General features: G+C 58.5%; 1 protein-coding gene across 1 annotated transcript in view; it reads right to left on the bottom strand.

Moving 5' to 3' along the window:
- The window catches only part of Cmip (c-Maf inducing protein), a 199,655-nt gene that overhangs the window by 70,104 nt on the left and 112,705 nt on the right, over positions 1–16,846 (bottom strand). The window contains exon 2 of the mRNA XM_046434359.2: positions 8,203–8,328. Within this exon, the coding sequence (XP_046290315.1) occupies positions 8,203–8,328 (126 nt within the window). The remainder of the gene's footprint in view (positions 1–8,202; positions 8,329–16,846) is intronic.

Genomic DNA, 16,846 nt, shown 5'->3' with positions numbered 1-16,846 from the left:
GCAGGAGCTGCCAGGGGCCTCCCTCCCACCAGGATCACCAGGCACCCACCCCACCTCTTCTCCATCCTGCCAGTTCCCTAAGCTAAAGGCGGCTTCCATCACTGCCCGCTCCACAGAGGAGAAGACCAAGACTCCAAAAATCCCACACTACGTGCATTCAGACCCGGGTGGGCCAGCGTCAAGGCCTGTGTACTTCACCAGGACCCTCGTGACAGCTACAGGTCAGGGTGGGCAGTGCCAGCCTTGAACTTGGCCAGACCTAGGGTAAAGCATGGAGCCGAGAAGCAGAACCTCCTTCATCCCCAGCACCCCGATCCCGAGAGCCGGCAAGGCAGTCTGGACTTTCCCGACTGTGTGTCTGTGAGTGGGAAGCGGCCCGCTCGTCGGAGGATGGGGGACGGGCGCTGTAACCACCCAGAGCCTGCTGGAGGCCACGGCTGCCATTCTCACCAGTTCTCCCAAATAAAACTTGGCCCAAGCAGGCTGAACCACCTGGCGCGAATGTTGCTCTCAGGCCACCCCCAGCAGCAGGCCTGCCACCCGCAGCAGCCACATCGACAGTGTCCGATGGGACCCGCGGACTGGCCTTGCAGCAGCAGCCCTGGGAAGATGGACTGTCACATCTCGTGGTGCAGAGAGGAGGAAACTGAAGTTAAGAATGTTCCCAAGGTTCAGACGGAGCCGAGGACCAGGAAGTGAGCTATAAACCACACAGGAGGCACTCTGAGCTCTCTCCAGGCCACCCAGGCAGTGCCACGCCCCCTGCTCCAAGTGACCCTAACTGCGAAGGTCGAGAGACTCCATGAAGACTGGAATGACTCACCCCCTCTGCTTGGGCCCAGGTCTTCTGTAGACAATGGTCTCCACCCGACCGTCCTGAATAAACAGACTGCTTGGTGCCCAGGTGGCACAGCATCCTCGGGTCAGTCCAGAGACACCTTTCAAACCTGGGCAGTCACACCAGCCCCTGAGGCAGGCTGAGCCTGAGTGCTACCCAAGCCAGAGACCAGCTTCTGTGCTTTTGGGACTCCTGCAATGGCTAAGCCTCCAACAGACCTGGGCCCAGGCCCTGATCTCTGCTATAGTCTAGCATTCTGCCCTGGAGGATGTTGGGGACACGGCCTGTGACACCTGCTCAGGATCGCTCAGGCCCAAGAGGAGAAGCAGCCCCCTGCCGGGCTGTGGCTGGGGTCCCCGCTGCCAGCACTGACCCAGCATTCTGGTCTCATGACACTTCTTGTTCATTAGGATGACAACACACATCCCCAGCTCAGGGCAAGGGATGGTGACACCCCAGACGATGAAATAACCACGGGAAAGAGCTTACTCAGCACGCCCCAGATGGCGCACGAAGGCTCTTGAAACATGGCCATTCGGGTCAGCAGCAGCCACAGCAGTGCTGTGCCCACAGACGTTTAGCAATGGGCTCTCCAGGGCTTTTGTGAATAATGCCACTTCAGCTGACTGCAGCGAGGGGACGTGGCCGCACCACCACTGGGAAGCGTGAGGGCCAGCTCTCGTGGCAGGGCACGCCAGGAGGAGCCACTCCACATGGCCTAGGTCCGTGGCATTTCCGCACGGCTGATCACACCCAGGAGGCCAGAGGGGGCTGCGGCAAGCAGGATGAGGTCCCCAAGATGTGCTCTGGGATGATGTCATCTTAACACGGCAAAGGGACTCTGCAGATGTGACTGACCGAAGGCTCTTGGGATGGGAGACTATTCAAGATTATCCACCTGGCCCAGGGGAGTCACAAGGGAGGAGGAGGGAAGGTCAGAATCACCAGCAGGAGTCAGAGGGACGCAGTCGGAGCCTCCAGCCGCTAGAAGAGGCAAGGAAACACCCTCCTGGGAGCCTCCTGAGGAGCCGGCACTGCCCACCCTGGATGTTAGCCAGGGGGACTTCTGGCCTCCAGAGATATCCGCAAGTGTGCGCACCACACATACACACACACACACACACACACACACAAACTGTGCAGGCGGCTTCAGGATATGTTATGAATTGCAGGCTAAGGACCTAGATCTAATCTGACCTCTTCTCTGATGCCATTTTTCTGATGTGGAAAATGGTCCAGATTTCCTGTACCTGTCACCAGTTCTATTTCCAGTGACCTTCTTTACGTGGCCATGTAGCTTGCTCAATGAGTGTGAGCTAGTAGATGAGCCAGTGCCCTCTTGAGCTCCCCCCCGCCCCCTGAACCCGCCACGGTGAGCGGCACATTCCCTGAGGCATGAGCCCCACACACACTGCACACAAAGCTGGGGTGAGCAGCGGTCCTCGGCTGCCTTCAGCCACTTGGAACGTGGGGCTGCTCCCCAGGGCAGCATCACCTGGTCCTCACACAGCCTCAAGCCCACCACCACCTCCCTGCCCAGGAACACTCTGCCTTCACCCCGCCCCCGGGGCCTACTCAACTCGCACTCAACCCTCAGGTCCCCCTGAAATACCTCTTCTCCAGAACTGTCATGATGGCACCTCCCCCCGCACCCACCCAACACATGGCACTCTTACAGTCACCGGTCTAGTGTCCCGTCCCTAGGCTTGGGGTCTAGGAGGTCAGGAACCATGTCTGATTCAGGCACCACTGTGTCAAAAAAAAAAAAGCCAGGGAAATGTTTGTCAATGAAAGACGGACTGATGCGCTGAATGAATGAAGGATGGAAGGATGTACGGATGGATGCGTGAGGCAGGAGGACTGACAGAAGGGTAGATGAATAGACAGGCAGATGCATGGGTGCATGGTAAGACAGAAGGACAGACAGATGGCAGACACATGGGTGGATGGGTACCAATGTACCCACTCTGTTCAATGGAGAATATTTCATGTGTGTGAGAACTTCAGAAGAACTCTTCAGTCCTCACACCCTCTCTTCCCCAACTTGTATTTGATGAAGCCTCTAGAAATAACCACGGTGGTATTTTCCTGATGTACTTTGTGCCAGTACTGCCAAGTACTTTACGCAGAATCTATGATCCTCTCTAATAGCCAAGGAGACAAACATTATGGGTCCAGTTCACAGATACAGAGGGTCCTTCCTGCTGCGAGGGTCACACAGCTACCTACACAGCCTCAGCAGTGTAGGGTGACACAGCCAGTGAGTGGCAGATCTGGGCTGGAGCTCAGGGGGCCTGACCCCAGCCTGCTGTCCCTACTGCTCATCCCTGGAACTGGTGAGCAATGTGCCCAGCTCCTCTGCACCCGGGCCCTGAGCTGGGAATCTGAAAGAATTATTTCCCCGTGTGACTTCCCTCTGATGAAGGGGGGAAGGACCTGCCACCCTGTTCCAGGCACAAGGAGGCCCCACCTAAACAACAGGGCGGGCCTGAACTTCCTTCCAGAAGAGCAGGTACAGTTGATGGAGCCAGAGACTGCAATGAGGGTGGCGGGAAGCTGCTCCTCCTTGGACTTATCTGGTTCTGAAGGACCACTGCTGGCCCAGGGCCATCTAAGTAGCTTCTAGCACAGGGAGAGCTGCCCAGCGGAGCCTCAGCCCAGGGAGAGGCTTCAGCAGAGTGCCCATGCTGCTCTGCGGGCAGCCGGGCAAGGACAAGCCAGACCCCAGGGAATGCTGAGTCTGAGGGTCACTCAGAGGAGGAGCCACTGGAACACAGGCAGGAGCCCCCGGCCCGCCCAGTGCTGCTCAGGCCGCCCTCTGACAGTTCCTAGTAATAAATCTTTCCAACCAAAGGGCCTGATTCCAGGCAAACTCTGCCTAATTTCCTCTTCAAAAGTTGCCAAGTTCTGGCTCATTGTTGTATTGTCTACAGAGGTGAGAAAAACAGTCCAGGGAGCACCGGGGTACTGTTCCCAAGTCCCCTTCTCTGGCCAACTCTTGGGGAAAAACAGCCCGAGCATGCAGACCGGAAAGGGCTTCCCTCCAGCTTCCAGTAAGAAAGGAACCCACCCTGTCCCCTGCCCTGCTGCCAGTGTTTGGGGGTAAACAGTTGCCTGGCTCCTGTGGGCTTTCCGGAACAATGACAGCAGAGCCAGGTATCTGAGACACCCAGGGATGGTGATGTGACTGGGGAGGAGGGTCTCCTCACTCTCATGTCACCAGGAACTTCGCTGAGGCCTCGTGGGGCTCTCCATTCCTCACCAATGTGTTTAAACCCAACTGCAAGGCCCAGCTTCCTGAAGACACCCTGTCCTGCCCTGCTCCTTAACAGGTGTGTTCTGCACCCAGGGGTTCTAGTAACATGGCATTAGGGAGGAGTGCTGACATCACACAGCACCCAGAATCGCAGCAAATGGACCATGTGGAAGGCTGGGTGCCCCCGTCTAGCACTGCACCCGCAGGCCAAATGCTCAGCCTCTGGGCTGGAGAGGGGGTACCTGGACCTAAGCATTCCCCAGCCTCCTTTGTCTTTCAGGTCAGCTCCGGAGGCTGGTGTGGGGACCGGTTCAAATGTGGGGGTGTTGAAGTGGGGTGCCAGGGAGGCAAGCAGAGAGAGAAGAGAGGAGAGGAGAGAGAGACACAGAGAGGCAGAGAGTCCAGGAGGAAGACGCCACAGAGACGACGCTGACAGACGGCAAGTGAGAGATGGCGACTGGGAAAGGAGGAGGAGAAATCACGACAAGGAGAGGGATGGAGGAGAAGCACGGGGAAGACGGGAAAGAGACAGGCACAGGTACAGGGAACCTGAGTCAGAAACGGACACCCGGCAGGCAGGGACAGGCAGGGGACACCGGAGCCTCCTCAGGGGTGCAGTGATTCAGGCACAGTGAGGGACTCCACCTCGGGAGGCTACTTGCATGGGAGGGGCCTGGCCAAATGAAAGGCTTCAGGCCAGCAGTACCCACAGAACCTTCTGAGGGTACAGAACCTCTCTTAGGGGTAGGGGACTACGGGGGATTGAACCTGGAGTGCTTTACCGTTGAGCTACAATCCCAGCCCTTTTTATTTTTCATTTTGAGGCAGGGTCTTGCTAAGTTGCTGTGACTGGCTTTGAACTTGCAATCCTCTTGCCTCAGCCTCCCAAGTTGCTGGGATCACAGGTGTGTGCCATGGGGCCCAGCTAGAGATGCTCCATATCTGCTCTGGCTAATGTAGTGGACACTGGCTACTTGTAACCACTTGGCATGCAAAACGTGCCTGGTGGACTCAGAACATGCATTTTTAATGGAATGGAATAATTCAATCCAAACACAAATGACCCAGGGAGTGCCAGGCAGCAGCTCGAGGCATCTTGGCTCCTCTGCCACCTGGAGCACTCAAGGCCTTCTAATGGGCTGTGACCCATCAGCCTACCAGGCTGCCTCTAGAACCCTTCCCCCCACTCTAGAACAGAAAAGATCTGTCCCCAGGGACCCTGAGGTTGCTCCTGGTGACGCCCAAGCTCTGGGTCCTAACACAGCAAACCATACACGAGCCAAGGCAAAGGAAAGATCCGTCTGCCACAAGAGCAAGCGGACCCCATCAGCAGTGGAGAAGGTCCCACTCAGCACCCCAAGCACTGTCTTGGAGGGGGCCACCCGGGCGCCCCCATACCCACACAGAGCTCCCAGGCAGGAGCCCACTCCAGGATGACTCGGATCTGTCTCTGGAACGAGGCAGCCATGAATCACAGGAGGCAGCAGGGAGGAGGGTGAGGACAGAAGCCAGGGAGAAGCCACCCCAGGTCCACCTCCCTGGCCCAGTGGAGATGACAGCAAGGGAGACTGAAAGGGTGGAGGCCGCACCCACCTGGGCTCCCCTGGGGACGGAGGGCCACGCTGCTCCTGCCTAGCTCAGCTCTGCCTCCCACTCGGGATCCCGGATCCGAGGCGCTGCACGTCTCCCCCTCCCTTTCTCCTGCTCCCCCTCTGGCTGTGCCTTCCGCTGGAGCAGGGCCAGTGAGTGAGGGGATGCTGGAGCAGCCACCGGCGGCCACGGCCCGGCCAGCCCGTCGGCTCTGCAGGGGAGCTCTGAGGCGGAGCACTGCCCACTGCAGCCGGCCGAGCGAGTCATCACGGCGGGCCCACGGCCACAGCCTGGTTAAAGGGACACTCCAGCACTAGCGAGACGTGTCTCCCCCACAGCCTCACTGCTCCTCCTTCCGTCCCCAGGGTGATGATGCTCTGGACTTCCTTGGGGGCAGGGTCATCCTTAACATTCTCGGAAGCAAGAGATCCTCCTACGGGTGGAGAGGGGGCCCAAGGCCTCCCTTCTCGATTCCAAGAGTCTCCTTCCTGTCTGTCACTCCCACATTCAGCCCCTCTGCCCTGCAACCATGCTCACCTACCTAGCGTCCCTTCTACTCTGAAGAGCTTCCAATGGCTCCCTGTTGCTTTCAGGATGGAGTCTGCGGCTCCTTTAGCTGGCAAGGCCTGCAAGATCTAGATGGAGCCACAGGTCCTGAGTCCCCTCCTCTAGTGACAGCAAGTTCCTGGTGTCCCCAGATTGGTGCTTAGCCCCATGTCCTCTCCACCCAGAGGCGTGCACTCCCCCATGCTGGCACATGCCTGTTCATCCCTCTGCACACGGCTGCATGCAGAACCCCTGGGGAAGCTGCTGTGGCACCTCCAAACTGAATGAGTCACTCCATCCTCTGGGCTCCCAGTCCCCTGGGACTTGCCTCGACTTCAATCCTAACTTCAGTCGGGGTCTGCTTATGGCTCTGCCTCCCCAGAGGCGGAAGAGCTCTGCAAGGAGGAGGCCTTCATCCACGCAGGGGGAGCAGCCTCAAAACTGTGAAGGCAGCAGAGGCACTCGTGTGGGATGTCCCTAGGTGTCCCTCCCTCTCAGGTATTACTGCCACCAGGTCTCCTGCTGCCCTGCCCACCCCCTGCGCGGAGCCGGCTGAAGCCATCAGACTGGCAAGGAGTGAAAGAGGAGGCAGGGAGGCCAGTGGAGGCAGGGGCCTCTGGGAGGGGCTGAGCTCGTCTCCACACTGAAGACAGGAGAGGAAGGAGGACAGAGTTCTGCTGGACAGAGGGCCTCCAGGAGGAGAGCCACTGAAGCAGGGCGGGGTGGGTCCTCCAAGCGACGACAATAAAGACCTGGACTTGCCCACTCAAGTCCAGCTGTTCCACTCACCAGCGTACTTGGCACTCCTCAGAGGCAAACAGGGTGACTCTTGGCCCCAGTGCTGTGACACAATCTAGAGGCCACTGCTGAAGCAGGGAGCCATTCTTCGGGCCAAGAGAAAGTCTCCACAGAGAATCCAGGTGCGAAAGGAAACGTTCCCTAGCAGAGGCCAGGGCAACCCTCCCTGGCTGGGCATCCGACTTGGTTCTCCAGAACTGGGGGACCCTGATGTGGTGTGTAGCACCCAGGTACACTGGGTGGCCACTGGCTTTGCTTCCCCTTCTTTCAAGTACCCACACCTCCTACCTGCACGTGGCCCTGAGGGCTATCAGCCAGAACACACGCTGCCTATGTGGGCAAGGGTGGGCAGGGCAGTGGGCTCCCACGGGGCGAAGGCACCACAGCAGGGCCAGTCAGCAGCTTCTCTGAGATTCTACAGAGATGCTGAGATGAATGAGACGCTGCCTCACAATAAAACCAACACTCAGAGGCAGGGCCAGGAGATGGAGGAGCTGCTGAATGTTAATGATGTCATCTGACCCCTGAATCCAGGACCCAGCTATGCTTCAAGTCTTCTCTCGGACTTCCCAGTTATTTTTTTAAATATTTTTTTTTAGTTGTAGATGAACACAACACCTTTAGTTATTTTTATCTGGTGCTGAGGATAGAACCCAGGGCCTCACATGTGCTAGGCAAGCGCTCTGCCACCGAGCCACAACCCCAGCCCCTCCCAGTCATCTTAATGGTTATAGTACTGCATTCTCTTCTTGCCTTACTACTCTGAATGATGTCTGTCATTTCTAACCAAAGTCCTGATTAGAACATACAGAATGCACATCTGTTTTCTGAGAAGAGGAACCATAATTCCACCCATCTCAAGGATTAGCCAACGTGAAGTAGAAGCCCCCTCAGTCAATGTAAAGCAAAAGGCAGCACCTGTTGCTCACAGGCTTTTCCCAGCCTCCACGACTGGCCATGTGCCTCGGTTTCCTCATCTGCAAAGCTCGTTTCTCAGGTGTAGGGAACTAATGAGCAACGTGAGCTCAATCCTCGCACATCCCCTCCTCCTTCCCTCCAGTGAGCCCTAGTGGGTACCTTTCTTACACTTGGAGTTAAACCCCTTCCCTCCAGGGGAATGAGGGGGCGGCCAGCCGGGCTGAGAAGAACTGCCTGTTCATGCTGTTTATCCTACCTGCAGCAGGACGGTCCCCCCGGGGATTGTGAGCTGTAAACAGTACTTCGGGGCATTCTCCCAGGACAGCAGCTGAACGTCTTCGATGGCGCTGTAGGAGACTGAGTTTTCCATGTACCCAGTTGGCTGCAGCAGAAAAAGAGAAGACACACAGGTTACAATTATGTAACATGTAACAATCATGTAACAGGCATGGCCCCAGCCTGAAAAGGCTCCCGAGAAGTCCCCACTCTGGACACAGCACGGGAGCTGGTGCAGAGGTCCGCAGCTCTGGGGCCAAGGGAAGTTCTGTCACTCCTGGCTGGGGAAAGGGGTGCTGTAGAGGAAACCCACCCTGCATTCAGGAGGGCAAGGGCTGGGGATCGCTGCGCCTGGCATCCATGCATGGGCCCAGCCCAGGGCCTAGCTGGAATCCCAGCATCCCTCACCAGCAACCTGCCACTGCCACCCCTCCCAGAAGCAGCAACAGCCTCCCAGTGGTCACCCTGAATTCTGCACTCAGGACCCAACATGGCCACCTCATCCTCACGGTGCTGCTCAACACTGCTCAATGGCTCCCAGCAGCCTGGGTACGGAGTTCACGCCCTGCTCCCCGCCCTGGTCTGCTCACAGTGCCTCTAACCCAACCCGCTCCTCGTCCCCAGAGGCCCTGGCCCACTCTGTCTCTCCTCCTCTCCTCTCCTCTCCCCTCCAGACCTCCCTCACAACTCTCTGGAGGAGCCTGCACCCTCCAGCCCCACAACCCACCGGGTAGCACCCTTCCCTGAGCCTTCTTCCTCGGGGCTCACCACACCCTACTCAGTCTGCAGTCTACTTGATGTCCGCCTCTGGCCAGGTGCAGGTCTGACTTGGCCCCTGTCTCCCCCGTGCCCGGCCCATGGCAAGGGCTCACCAGTTTGTGTTGGAAGACAGAATGAGACGGGCTACTTGGGGACAAGGCTGGAGGAAGCATGGGAAAGAGAAGTCCACAGACACTCTCTGCAAGAGGCCCCAGGTGCCAGGACACACATGGCCATCAGGCTCTGGCAGTGTCCCTGTCACTCTGTCCCTGGCATGCCAGAGTACAGGAGAATCAGAGGCAAGCACAGCACAGCTGAGAATATCGACAGCTACCACCTCCTAGCTCTTGCGTGGGCACCACATCTAATCCTCACAAAGACCTCAGGGAGCAAGACCCAGGGCCTCCCTATCACAGGGAAGCAGAAACTGAGGCTCAAGTGGCCCTATGACTTGCCCAAGGTCACTCAACTAGAGTGAGTGGCATGACCAGGGGTGAACTCAGTTCAGATTCCGGAACCCACACCGGCCACTGTGAGCCCTGTGAGCTGGCCCCACCGTGAAGACCTGGCCCCCATGGGTCTTCCTTCCTCGCATCTGTCTGCCTGAGTGGAGACGGGTGGCGCTGGGAGGGGTGGAGGGCTGGTGGCTTGCGCGGCCTTACTTCCCCATGAGGGTCAGTAGGCCCAGGAAGTCCGAGCAGCTGTCCACCAGAGTTTCCCCATCCATCCCTCCCTCGCTCTTTTTCTGGTCCAATAGGTATTTATTGAGTTCTGTCACACTCTAGGGGCCATGCTGGGTGCTGGGGGTCAGCAGTGAGAAAGACAGGAGCCCAGCAGGGCAAAGAAGTGACCAACAAAATAGCCAAATAAATAAATGACTAAAGAGTGGCAGGTGCTGCACAAAGATCCAAATAGGGAGTGGCAACAGGTGGCCGAGAGCCAGGCCCAGTGGGCAGAGATGGAGGACCTCAGAGCAGTGGCCGGCACAAAGGCCCAGGAGGGAAGAGCTGAGGGGAGTTTCCTGGGGGAGGCAGGGCAGGCCAGGCCACGCCCAGAGGTCCAGCTGAGGCTGGGGCACTATTTCCGGGGACGCAGTGCTTCAGGCAGGGGCTGGAGCCAGATTCAGCAGCATCAGCAGGTCCGCTGTGCACAGTCCTGGGAAGAGGGTGGCGGTGGAGACAGCCCGAGCTCCTGCACCGCTGGGGGGGGGGGGGGACTAGGCTGCTTGGACCCTGCAGGTGTGGGAGAAGGCAGCAGGTTCACCCTGCCCTTCTCACTGGTCATCCCCCATGCTCAGCAAGACCCCTGGGTACCACCAGATGGCTGCTGTGTCCTGACCAAGACGGCTCGTGACAGCACATCCCAAGTCCATGCAGGTGCCCCCCCCCGCCCCCGACCACCACCCAGCATACTGCCTGCAGAAAGTGGCGCAGTCTTCCCGCACGTAGGGCAGGACAGCGAGTGGTCAGTGAAGCCAGTGCAATGGCTGGCTCTCTGACCGCCTGCCTGACCCTGCCTGGAGTAGTCATGTCGGGTCTCTGCCGCGGCTAAGCACCCGGGCCTGACACCCTAACAAAGGAATGAGCATCTTGCTAAAGTGAGGGAAGCCTGTGAGCGTGCCTCCTGTCCTCACCACAACACACCGCGTGGTCCAGACCAAGGCATGTGCAGCCTCAGTTCTTTGGGGCCACCCTTGGGTTTCTAGTCCCCACACAGACTTCTGGGAGGCCCTGAGAGGCAGCAAGGCCTGATCCCAGCTCCTGGAGGTGAACATGGCTGCTAATGCGACTGGCTGGGAGCGAGGGGGCCTGGCCACTGCAGTCCACCTCTTTCTCATGACCCTGCCTGGGCTGTCTGAAAGCAGCCTGGATCAAGAGTTGCAGCCAAGGCTTTCTGGGAAAAGGCTGGGTATAAATAATACATATTGTTTTTAAAATGCAGATTTATTGCCTTCCCATTGTTTGTAGCAGCATTTGGCCACAAGCAGGGTTTTATAAGAACAAATGAACTTATGTTTGAGCCACCAACTGTGTGTCCTTAAGCAAGTTAGTGCACCTCTCTGAGCCTGGTTCCTCCAATGGTAAGATAAGATTGACTCAACAGACACAATTATGGGAGCACTGAAAAAGATCTCATTTGTCAAGGGCCTAGATAGCATTTGGAACACTGTGAAAACCTCAATAAAAAGAACTATTATGAAAAAGACTAAACTTTATCTCTGGGGTCGTCCTCCCAAAACCCAAGTCTCACCATGAAGAAAACATCAGGCAAACCTCAACTGAAGGACGCTCCTCCAAACACCTGTCCGGACCTCCCCCAAAACAAGAAAAGCCTGAGCAATGCCCCACACAGAGGTTCAGGAGGACATGGCTCCCGGGGTCTTATGGGACTCAGGACAGAAAAAGGACATTAGGTGCAAAGGAAGGGGAGCGACAGTGTGACACAGCAGTGGTGTCCACAGCAGCCCACCCCACCCCCGTCAGCAACAGGGACGCTGGCGCCTCGTGGGGCCTGTTTGTCCTCACCCTTCCTCTGCCATCTACACTGTCCCCAGACGAAAAGCTCACCACAGCACCCCACTGCTGCCGCGCTTCCCCACCCACCGCCTGGGGCAGGGCCCGAAGGCCCCGGACGAGGCTGCTCTCTGGCCTCCTGGCCACGGTGCCTGCCGCTACCCTGGCGCATTCGTACTGTGGGGACAATCTCAGGGTAACTGTCAAGGCCTGGTGACCAGAGCGTGCTCAGGGGCAGAAGCCAGGGCTGGGGGAGGCTGGAACCTGGCTCCGGGGCACACTAGGAGACCTGAGCGCAGGCTGCACGGTGGCGCCATCCTGCACAACCAACCGTGGGGTGGCCAGCTCACGCAGGGGAGGGACCCCTTGGCTTGGTGCCGCTCCCCAGGTCTCACACCAAGGGTGAGCTTTCCTGTCCATGAACGACTACTCCACCTGATTGGAGAGGCAGGCATGGACACGGCAGGGGACGGAAGGTGCTGGACCGGAGAGGCTCTCCTGGGGGGCACCTTCTGGGCCACGCAGGGCACCTGTGGGTCACCTTCCTGCTGGTGTTTACAGTGACTTTTCACAGAGCCCCAACGAGTGCTGCGTGTGACTGGGGCGCCTCTGCTCGGCGTCAGATCACAGGTCACCATCCTCAGCAGCGGGCCCCAGGACCCCCGTTGGTAGACGGAAACCTTTGTCCACCCCTTATCCCCTCCGGCTTCCCGCTCTGGGACAGCGCCCGCTCCGCTTCACGCTGCTCTGAACAGCTCCGCGGCGACATCCTTGAGGAGTGTGTTTTTCTGCCCTATATTTAGGATTATTTCCTTAGGCCAGATTCCCAGAAATGGAATTACTGGGACAAAGGGTAAGAGCGCGTCTCACGCTGCTGCCAAACTGCCCTCATTAGGGAGATGTTTCGAGCCCTGGAGGGCGCTGAGGGCCTGCGTCCCTGGCCACCAGCTCCGCTGGGCGCTGTCCTTCTCCCCAGGTGGACTCGGTGCAAATGCTCAGTAGCTGGGCCAGGTCAGTGAGCTGGGCCTTGACCCCCTGCTCTGGGGACCGATATGGACTAGGTGTAGGGGTCTTGTGTTTGCTGGACCAAGAAAAGAAGGCTGCCCACAGCCGTTGTCTCTGGGGTGAGCTGGCCCTGACACCTAGATCTGAACCAGGGGGCGGGCAGAGAGGTCCTGAGGACCCCGCGGACCCTCACAGGCCTCCAGAGCTGACAGGGTGGGCAGAAATGAGGTGGCCAGCCCCCGTGGGTCCCCCACCCCCCAACGCTGCAACCAGGCCCCCAACCCTGGACGCCTCCTGCCTTCCCCGAAGCAGCTCCCTCTGGCCCACCCTGTCTGCCATTTCCACGGGGATTTCTCCAAAAACGAGCGAGAATCACGGTGTGTGCAGCCTCAAGACGAGGCTGGGGCTGACTCGGGCTCAGCAGGGCAAGGGCAGGGAGCGGGCTCCGGAGGAGGGGAGTCGGTCGGGACACGTCCCTCAACCTCCCTGGAGGCTGGGGACGGGGCCCAGTCATGAAATGGGTTAAAATAGCAGGTTGTTTGTCACAGGGTATCTGTGGCCCACTGGGTAGGCCAAGGCAGGGCTGAGCCCTCTCCTGGGTGGAAGTCGCCTGAGTCACAGTACAGGGGAGACCTGCTGCTTCGCGGGTTCCCTGTGGCACCATCTCGCTGGCACAGGAAACATTTGCTTGGGGCCCACCTACATACCAGCCCATCTGACATGTGTCACATCAGACAGCGGGGAGTCCCCAGCCCAGCCGAGAAGGCCCAAGACGAAGGTGCCACTGCACCCTCGCTCTGGCTGTGGCACCATAAGTGGCCTGGGGAGCAGTGGTCTGCAGTCCTATGGCCAAAGCCGTGACAACCGAGCCACTCGCCACTCAGAAGCGAGCAGTGGGGTAGTGCCCGGCACGTTTGCCACACCATCACCCAGCCAGGTTCTGGGACACTGTCATCTCCCCAAATGGACCCCCACCACCACCCTGAACAGCCCCCGCTGCTACCCGCCCATCCCCCATCTCCGCCCTGCTCTGGCTGCCTGCCTGATGGCCAGCCTGCCATGGAGTGTCCGGGCTGCTCCGTTCATCTGCCAACGGACGCTCGGGCTGCCTCTACCTCTGCCGCTGTGAAGAGCCGGCTGTGCCCTCTCAACGTGACCAGAGGACACTGTCCTGCGCATGCCACCCCTGCCAGCCCTGCCACACAGACGTGCCAGGCAGCCACCATGGGGCCAGCACCTCCGAGAGCTCCAAGTGTGGCACCTCACTCCACCTTACAGCAACTCTGGCGAGAAGGGACTGAGGACCGAGAGGTGGTGACATGTCACAGACACCCTGCTTTGAAGAGACAGATGCTGGCTTCAATCTCGGGACTCCCAAGGAAGGTGACCTGCCAAATTCCTTTAGCGGGAGGCAAGACTTTGTGCCCGTGTGTACGCACACCTCTAGGGAGGCATGGTAGGCCATGCAGAAAGGGCTAGGGTCCCCGCTACCTGCCTTCCCACTGCCACCCAGTCTGGTGGGTGCCCCTGGTGCCCGGAGCTCAACCTGGCCTAGAGGGCAGAAACCCCAGATGCTCATCCAGGAAAAGCCTGTCAAAATGCTGATGATTTCTTTACTCTCCACAAAAGGCAAACCGACAGCTAAAGAGGTGGCGGGGGGCAACATGCTGTGGGTGGTCCACCTGGGCCCTAGGCCCAGGACAAGTCTCCCAGATGTCCCTCCCAGGCCCCTCCCCTTGTTCCTGAGGACCAGAGGCGCTGAGTGTGGCCCCCTCCCCTCGTGGCCTCAGGGCGGGGCCAGCACTGCCCCCATCACTTTGGGTGCCCAGGCTGCACAGCTGCTTGCGGCCACACTCGATGGCCCGGGAGCTGACGGCTTTGCATCTGTTCCGCATAGTTTTCCAGTGATCCTCTAGACACCAGGCGGCCCCTTCCCACGGCCGTCAGCGTGCAACCCCGGCCACCCCTGAAAGGCTGCTGCTCCTCTGTGGTAACCTGTGACGCCAGAGAAAGGAGGCCACCGGAACCACGCATAAAGTGACAAGAAAGAGGCGTCAGACAAGGAAGCCTCTTGGGAGAGGACCACACCCCTCCGGTGTTTTCCTTGGTGACTTCACAGTGCTGCCAAGCACGACTTTCTGCAGTGACAAGGACTCTGGATCTACGATGCCCACCACCGTGGTGCCCATGGGCTCCTGGGCACTTAAAGAGTGGCCAGTGCCATTGAGGGACTGGCCCGTGAGTTCTCCTTGATGCCCACTCATTTAAATTCAAGCAGCCACATGTGGTTGGAGTGACCTCCCTGGTCAGCTCAGCTACGAAGGGCACTGCCCATTTACCTGGTGGGGGTCAGTTTCTAAAATACCTTCATTAACCAGCACATGTCACCCTCACAGCCAGCTGAGGCCAGCATTACTGCTCTTAGTTACACAAACGAGAAACTGAAGTTCAGCATGAACGGGAAATATCCATGTCCTGATCCTCCAGGACACTCCCCATACGGGAGCTGTCCCCTTAGGACTGGAGTCACATAGTCACTCAAAAAGGAGAGGCCTCCCATGTGCAGCCCGAGGCCAGGGTAGACCAGCGAGAGAGACGTGGCACACACTCATGTCGCTGAGGGAGGTGGAGCCCCTGACACACCCTTACACACACACAAAGTCAGCAGCGGGCAAGCCTAAGGCTGTGCGAGGTCGCGTGTGGTTACGGAGCGTCAGATGCACTGCACGCAGGAAAGTCCTGGGAAACAGGAGGAGTCAGGGACCCACCCCACTGTTCACCAGGGACGGTCCAGGACCGGGCAGTATTCTAAGTCTTGATCCTGGCTGGTGGCCACACAGGTGGGTGTCCACTTTGCTAAAACACGTCCAGCACTCCACAGGGGGTGCGCTTTTCTGTGGACGTGCTGTTTCGATAAAGAGTTTTTTAACAAATCATCAGATGAGTGCACACAAAACATGGCCTACCCACCCCACAGAACATCACCCCGCCATCAGGAGAGCTAAGCAGGGACACACGACAGCCGCGAGGAACCTTGAAAAAACAGGGTGCTATGTGAAAGAAGCAGCCAACAGAGGCCACCGACTGTCTGATTCCATCTCTATGAAAGGCCAGAACAGGCGACTCCAGAGACAGGCCGACTTCTGGCAGCCAGGGCAGGGCTGGGGAGGTGGGAATGATCACCAACAGGTGTGGGCCCCTTTGGGGGGAGACAAAAATCTTCTCAAATTAGGTGGTGGAGATGGTGGAGCGTAGAGAAGACGACCAGATACCACACGTTGAAATGGGGACTCTCGTGGTGTGTGAACTACATTTCAACCAAGAAAAAGGTGAGCGTGCCCTCCTGCGGCTGAGTGGAGGGAAGGAGAACAACCCCACGCTGGGCTCAGAGACCCCGCGACAGGAGACCATGCTACACTGTCACCCCGTGGCCCCAAGAAGGGGCTGCGCAGCCTGGCAGAGGGGACGTGGGCCAGAGACACGTGACCAACGGCAAGCAGACACGTCGGTTCCCGAGGTCCTGGAGTCAGGCCTGCTTCCTCCCTCCCTCATCCAAGCCCCCCAGCCCACGCCTCCTCGGGGACCTGAGAAGGGTCTAATGGAGGCCGTGGATCACTGGCATGACTGGAAGACAGCACATCGGGGCTCCACAGAGGGAACACTGGGGCTCATTAATCACAGGTCCTGCCATGGCAGAGGCCCCCTTTTATGGCCAATGGCTCAAGGAGTTTAATAATAGAGCCAAGGACTGATATTTCCACATATCAGACCCTTCCAATCCCGGTCATCTCTGCAGGCATGTGAAGAATGAAAATCTGGTCCCCAGGGTAAGGCAGTGAGCATCTGTGCCACCAGGCACCTTTGCCGCGGGAGACGTTGATGGGGTGGCTCAAAGGTGCTCCGAAGTCAGCAACCTTCCCAACCACCGAGTTCCCGGAGGTTTCTAAGGACGACAGCAGCCAAACTGAATGAATCCTATCCCAAATGCCAGAGTGGGCTAAGCTGCTGCGGGCACCCCCTGACCAAGCCCTCACGAGGACCCAGAGAAAGTCCTGCGAGGGCTCCCTCCTTCAGAGGAAGAAGGGAGGGTCAGAGCCTCTAGGTAAGAGGCCCGGGTCACGGCTGGTCAGTGGAAAGGCCACATAAAAGCCAGGACGGTCGGCTGGGAGGCCATATCCTTAGGCACTGAACCACATCCCTCCAGCTCTGCCACACACAGGCCTGGGAGCTCCGGGATGGCGAGGGGGCCTCATTATGGGGGCGGGAGTGCAAAGGTACATCAACCTTATGGAGAGGTGCATGGTGCAGGAGGCACAGAGAGGAGGGAGGGACACTGTGAGACAGGCT

Source organism: Marmota monax, unplaced genomic scaffold (assembly GCF_021218885.2).
Source record: "Marmota monax isolate L192 unplaced genomic scaffold, Marmota_monax_Labrador192_F-V1.1 WCK01_AAM20220418_F8-fsc00024, whole genome shotgun sequence".
Classification (NCBI taxonomy): Eukaryota; Metazoa; Chordata; class Mammalia; order Rodentia; family Sciuridae; genus Marmota; species Marmota monax.
Note: the sequence above shows the minus strand (reverse complement) of the source record. Positions and strands in the feature narration are given on the sequence as shown.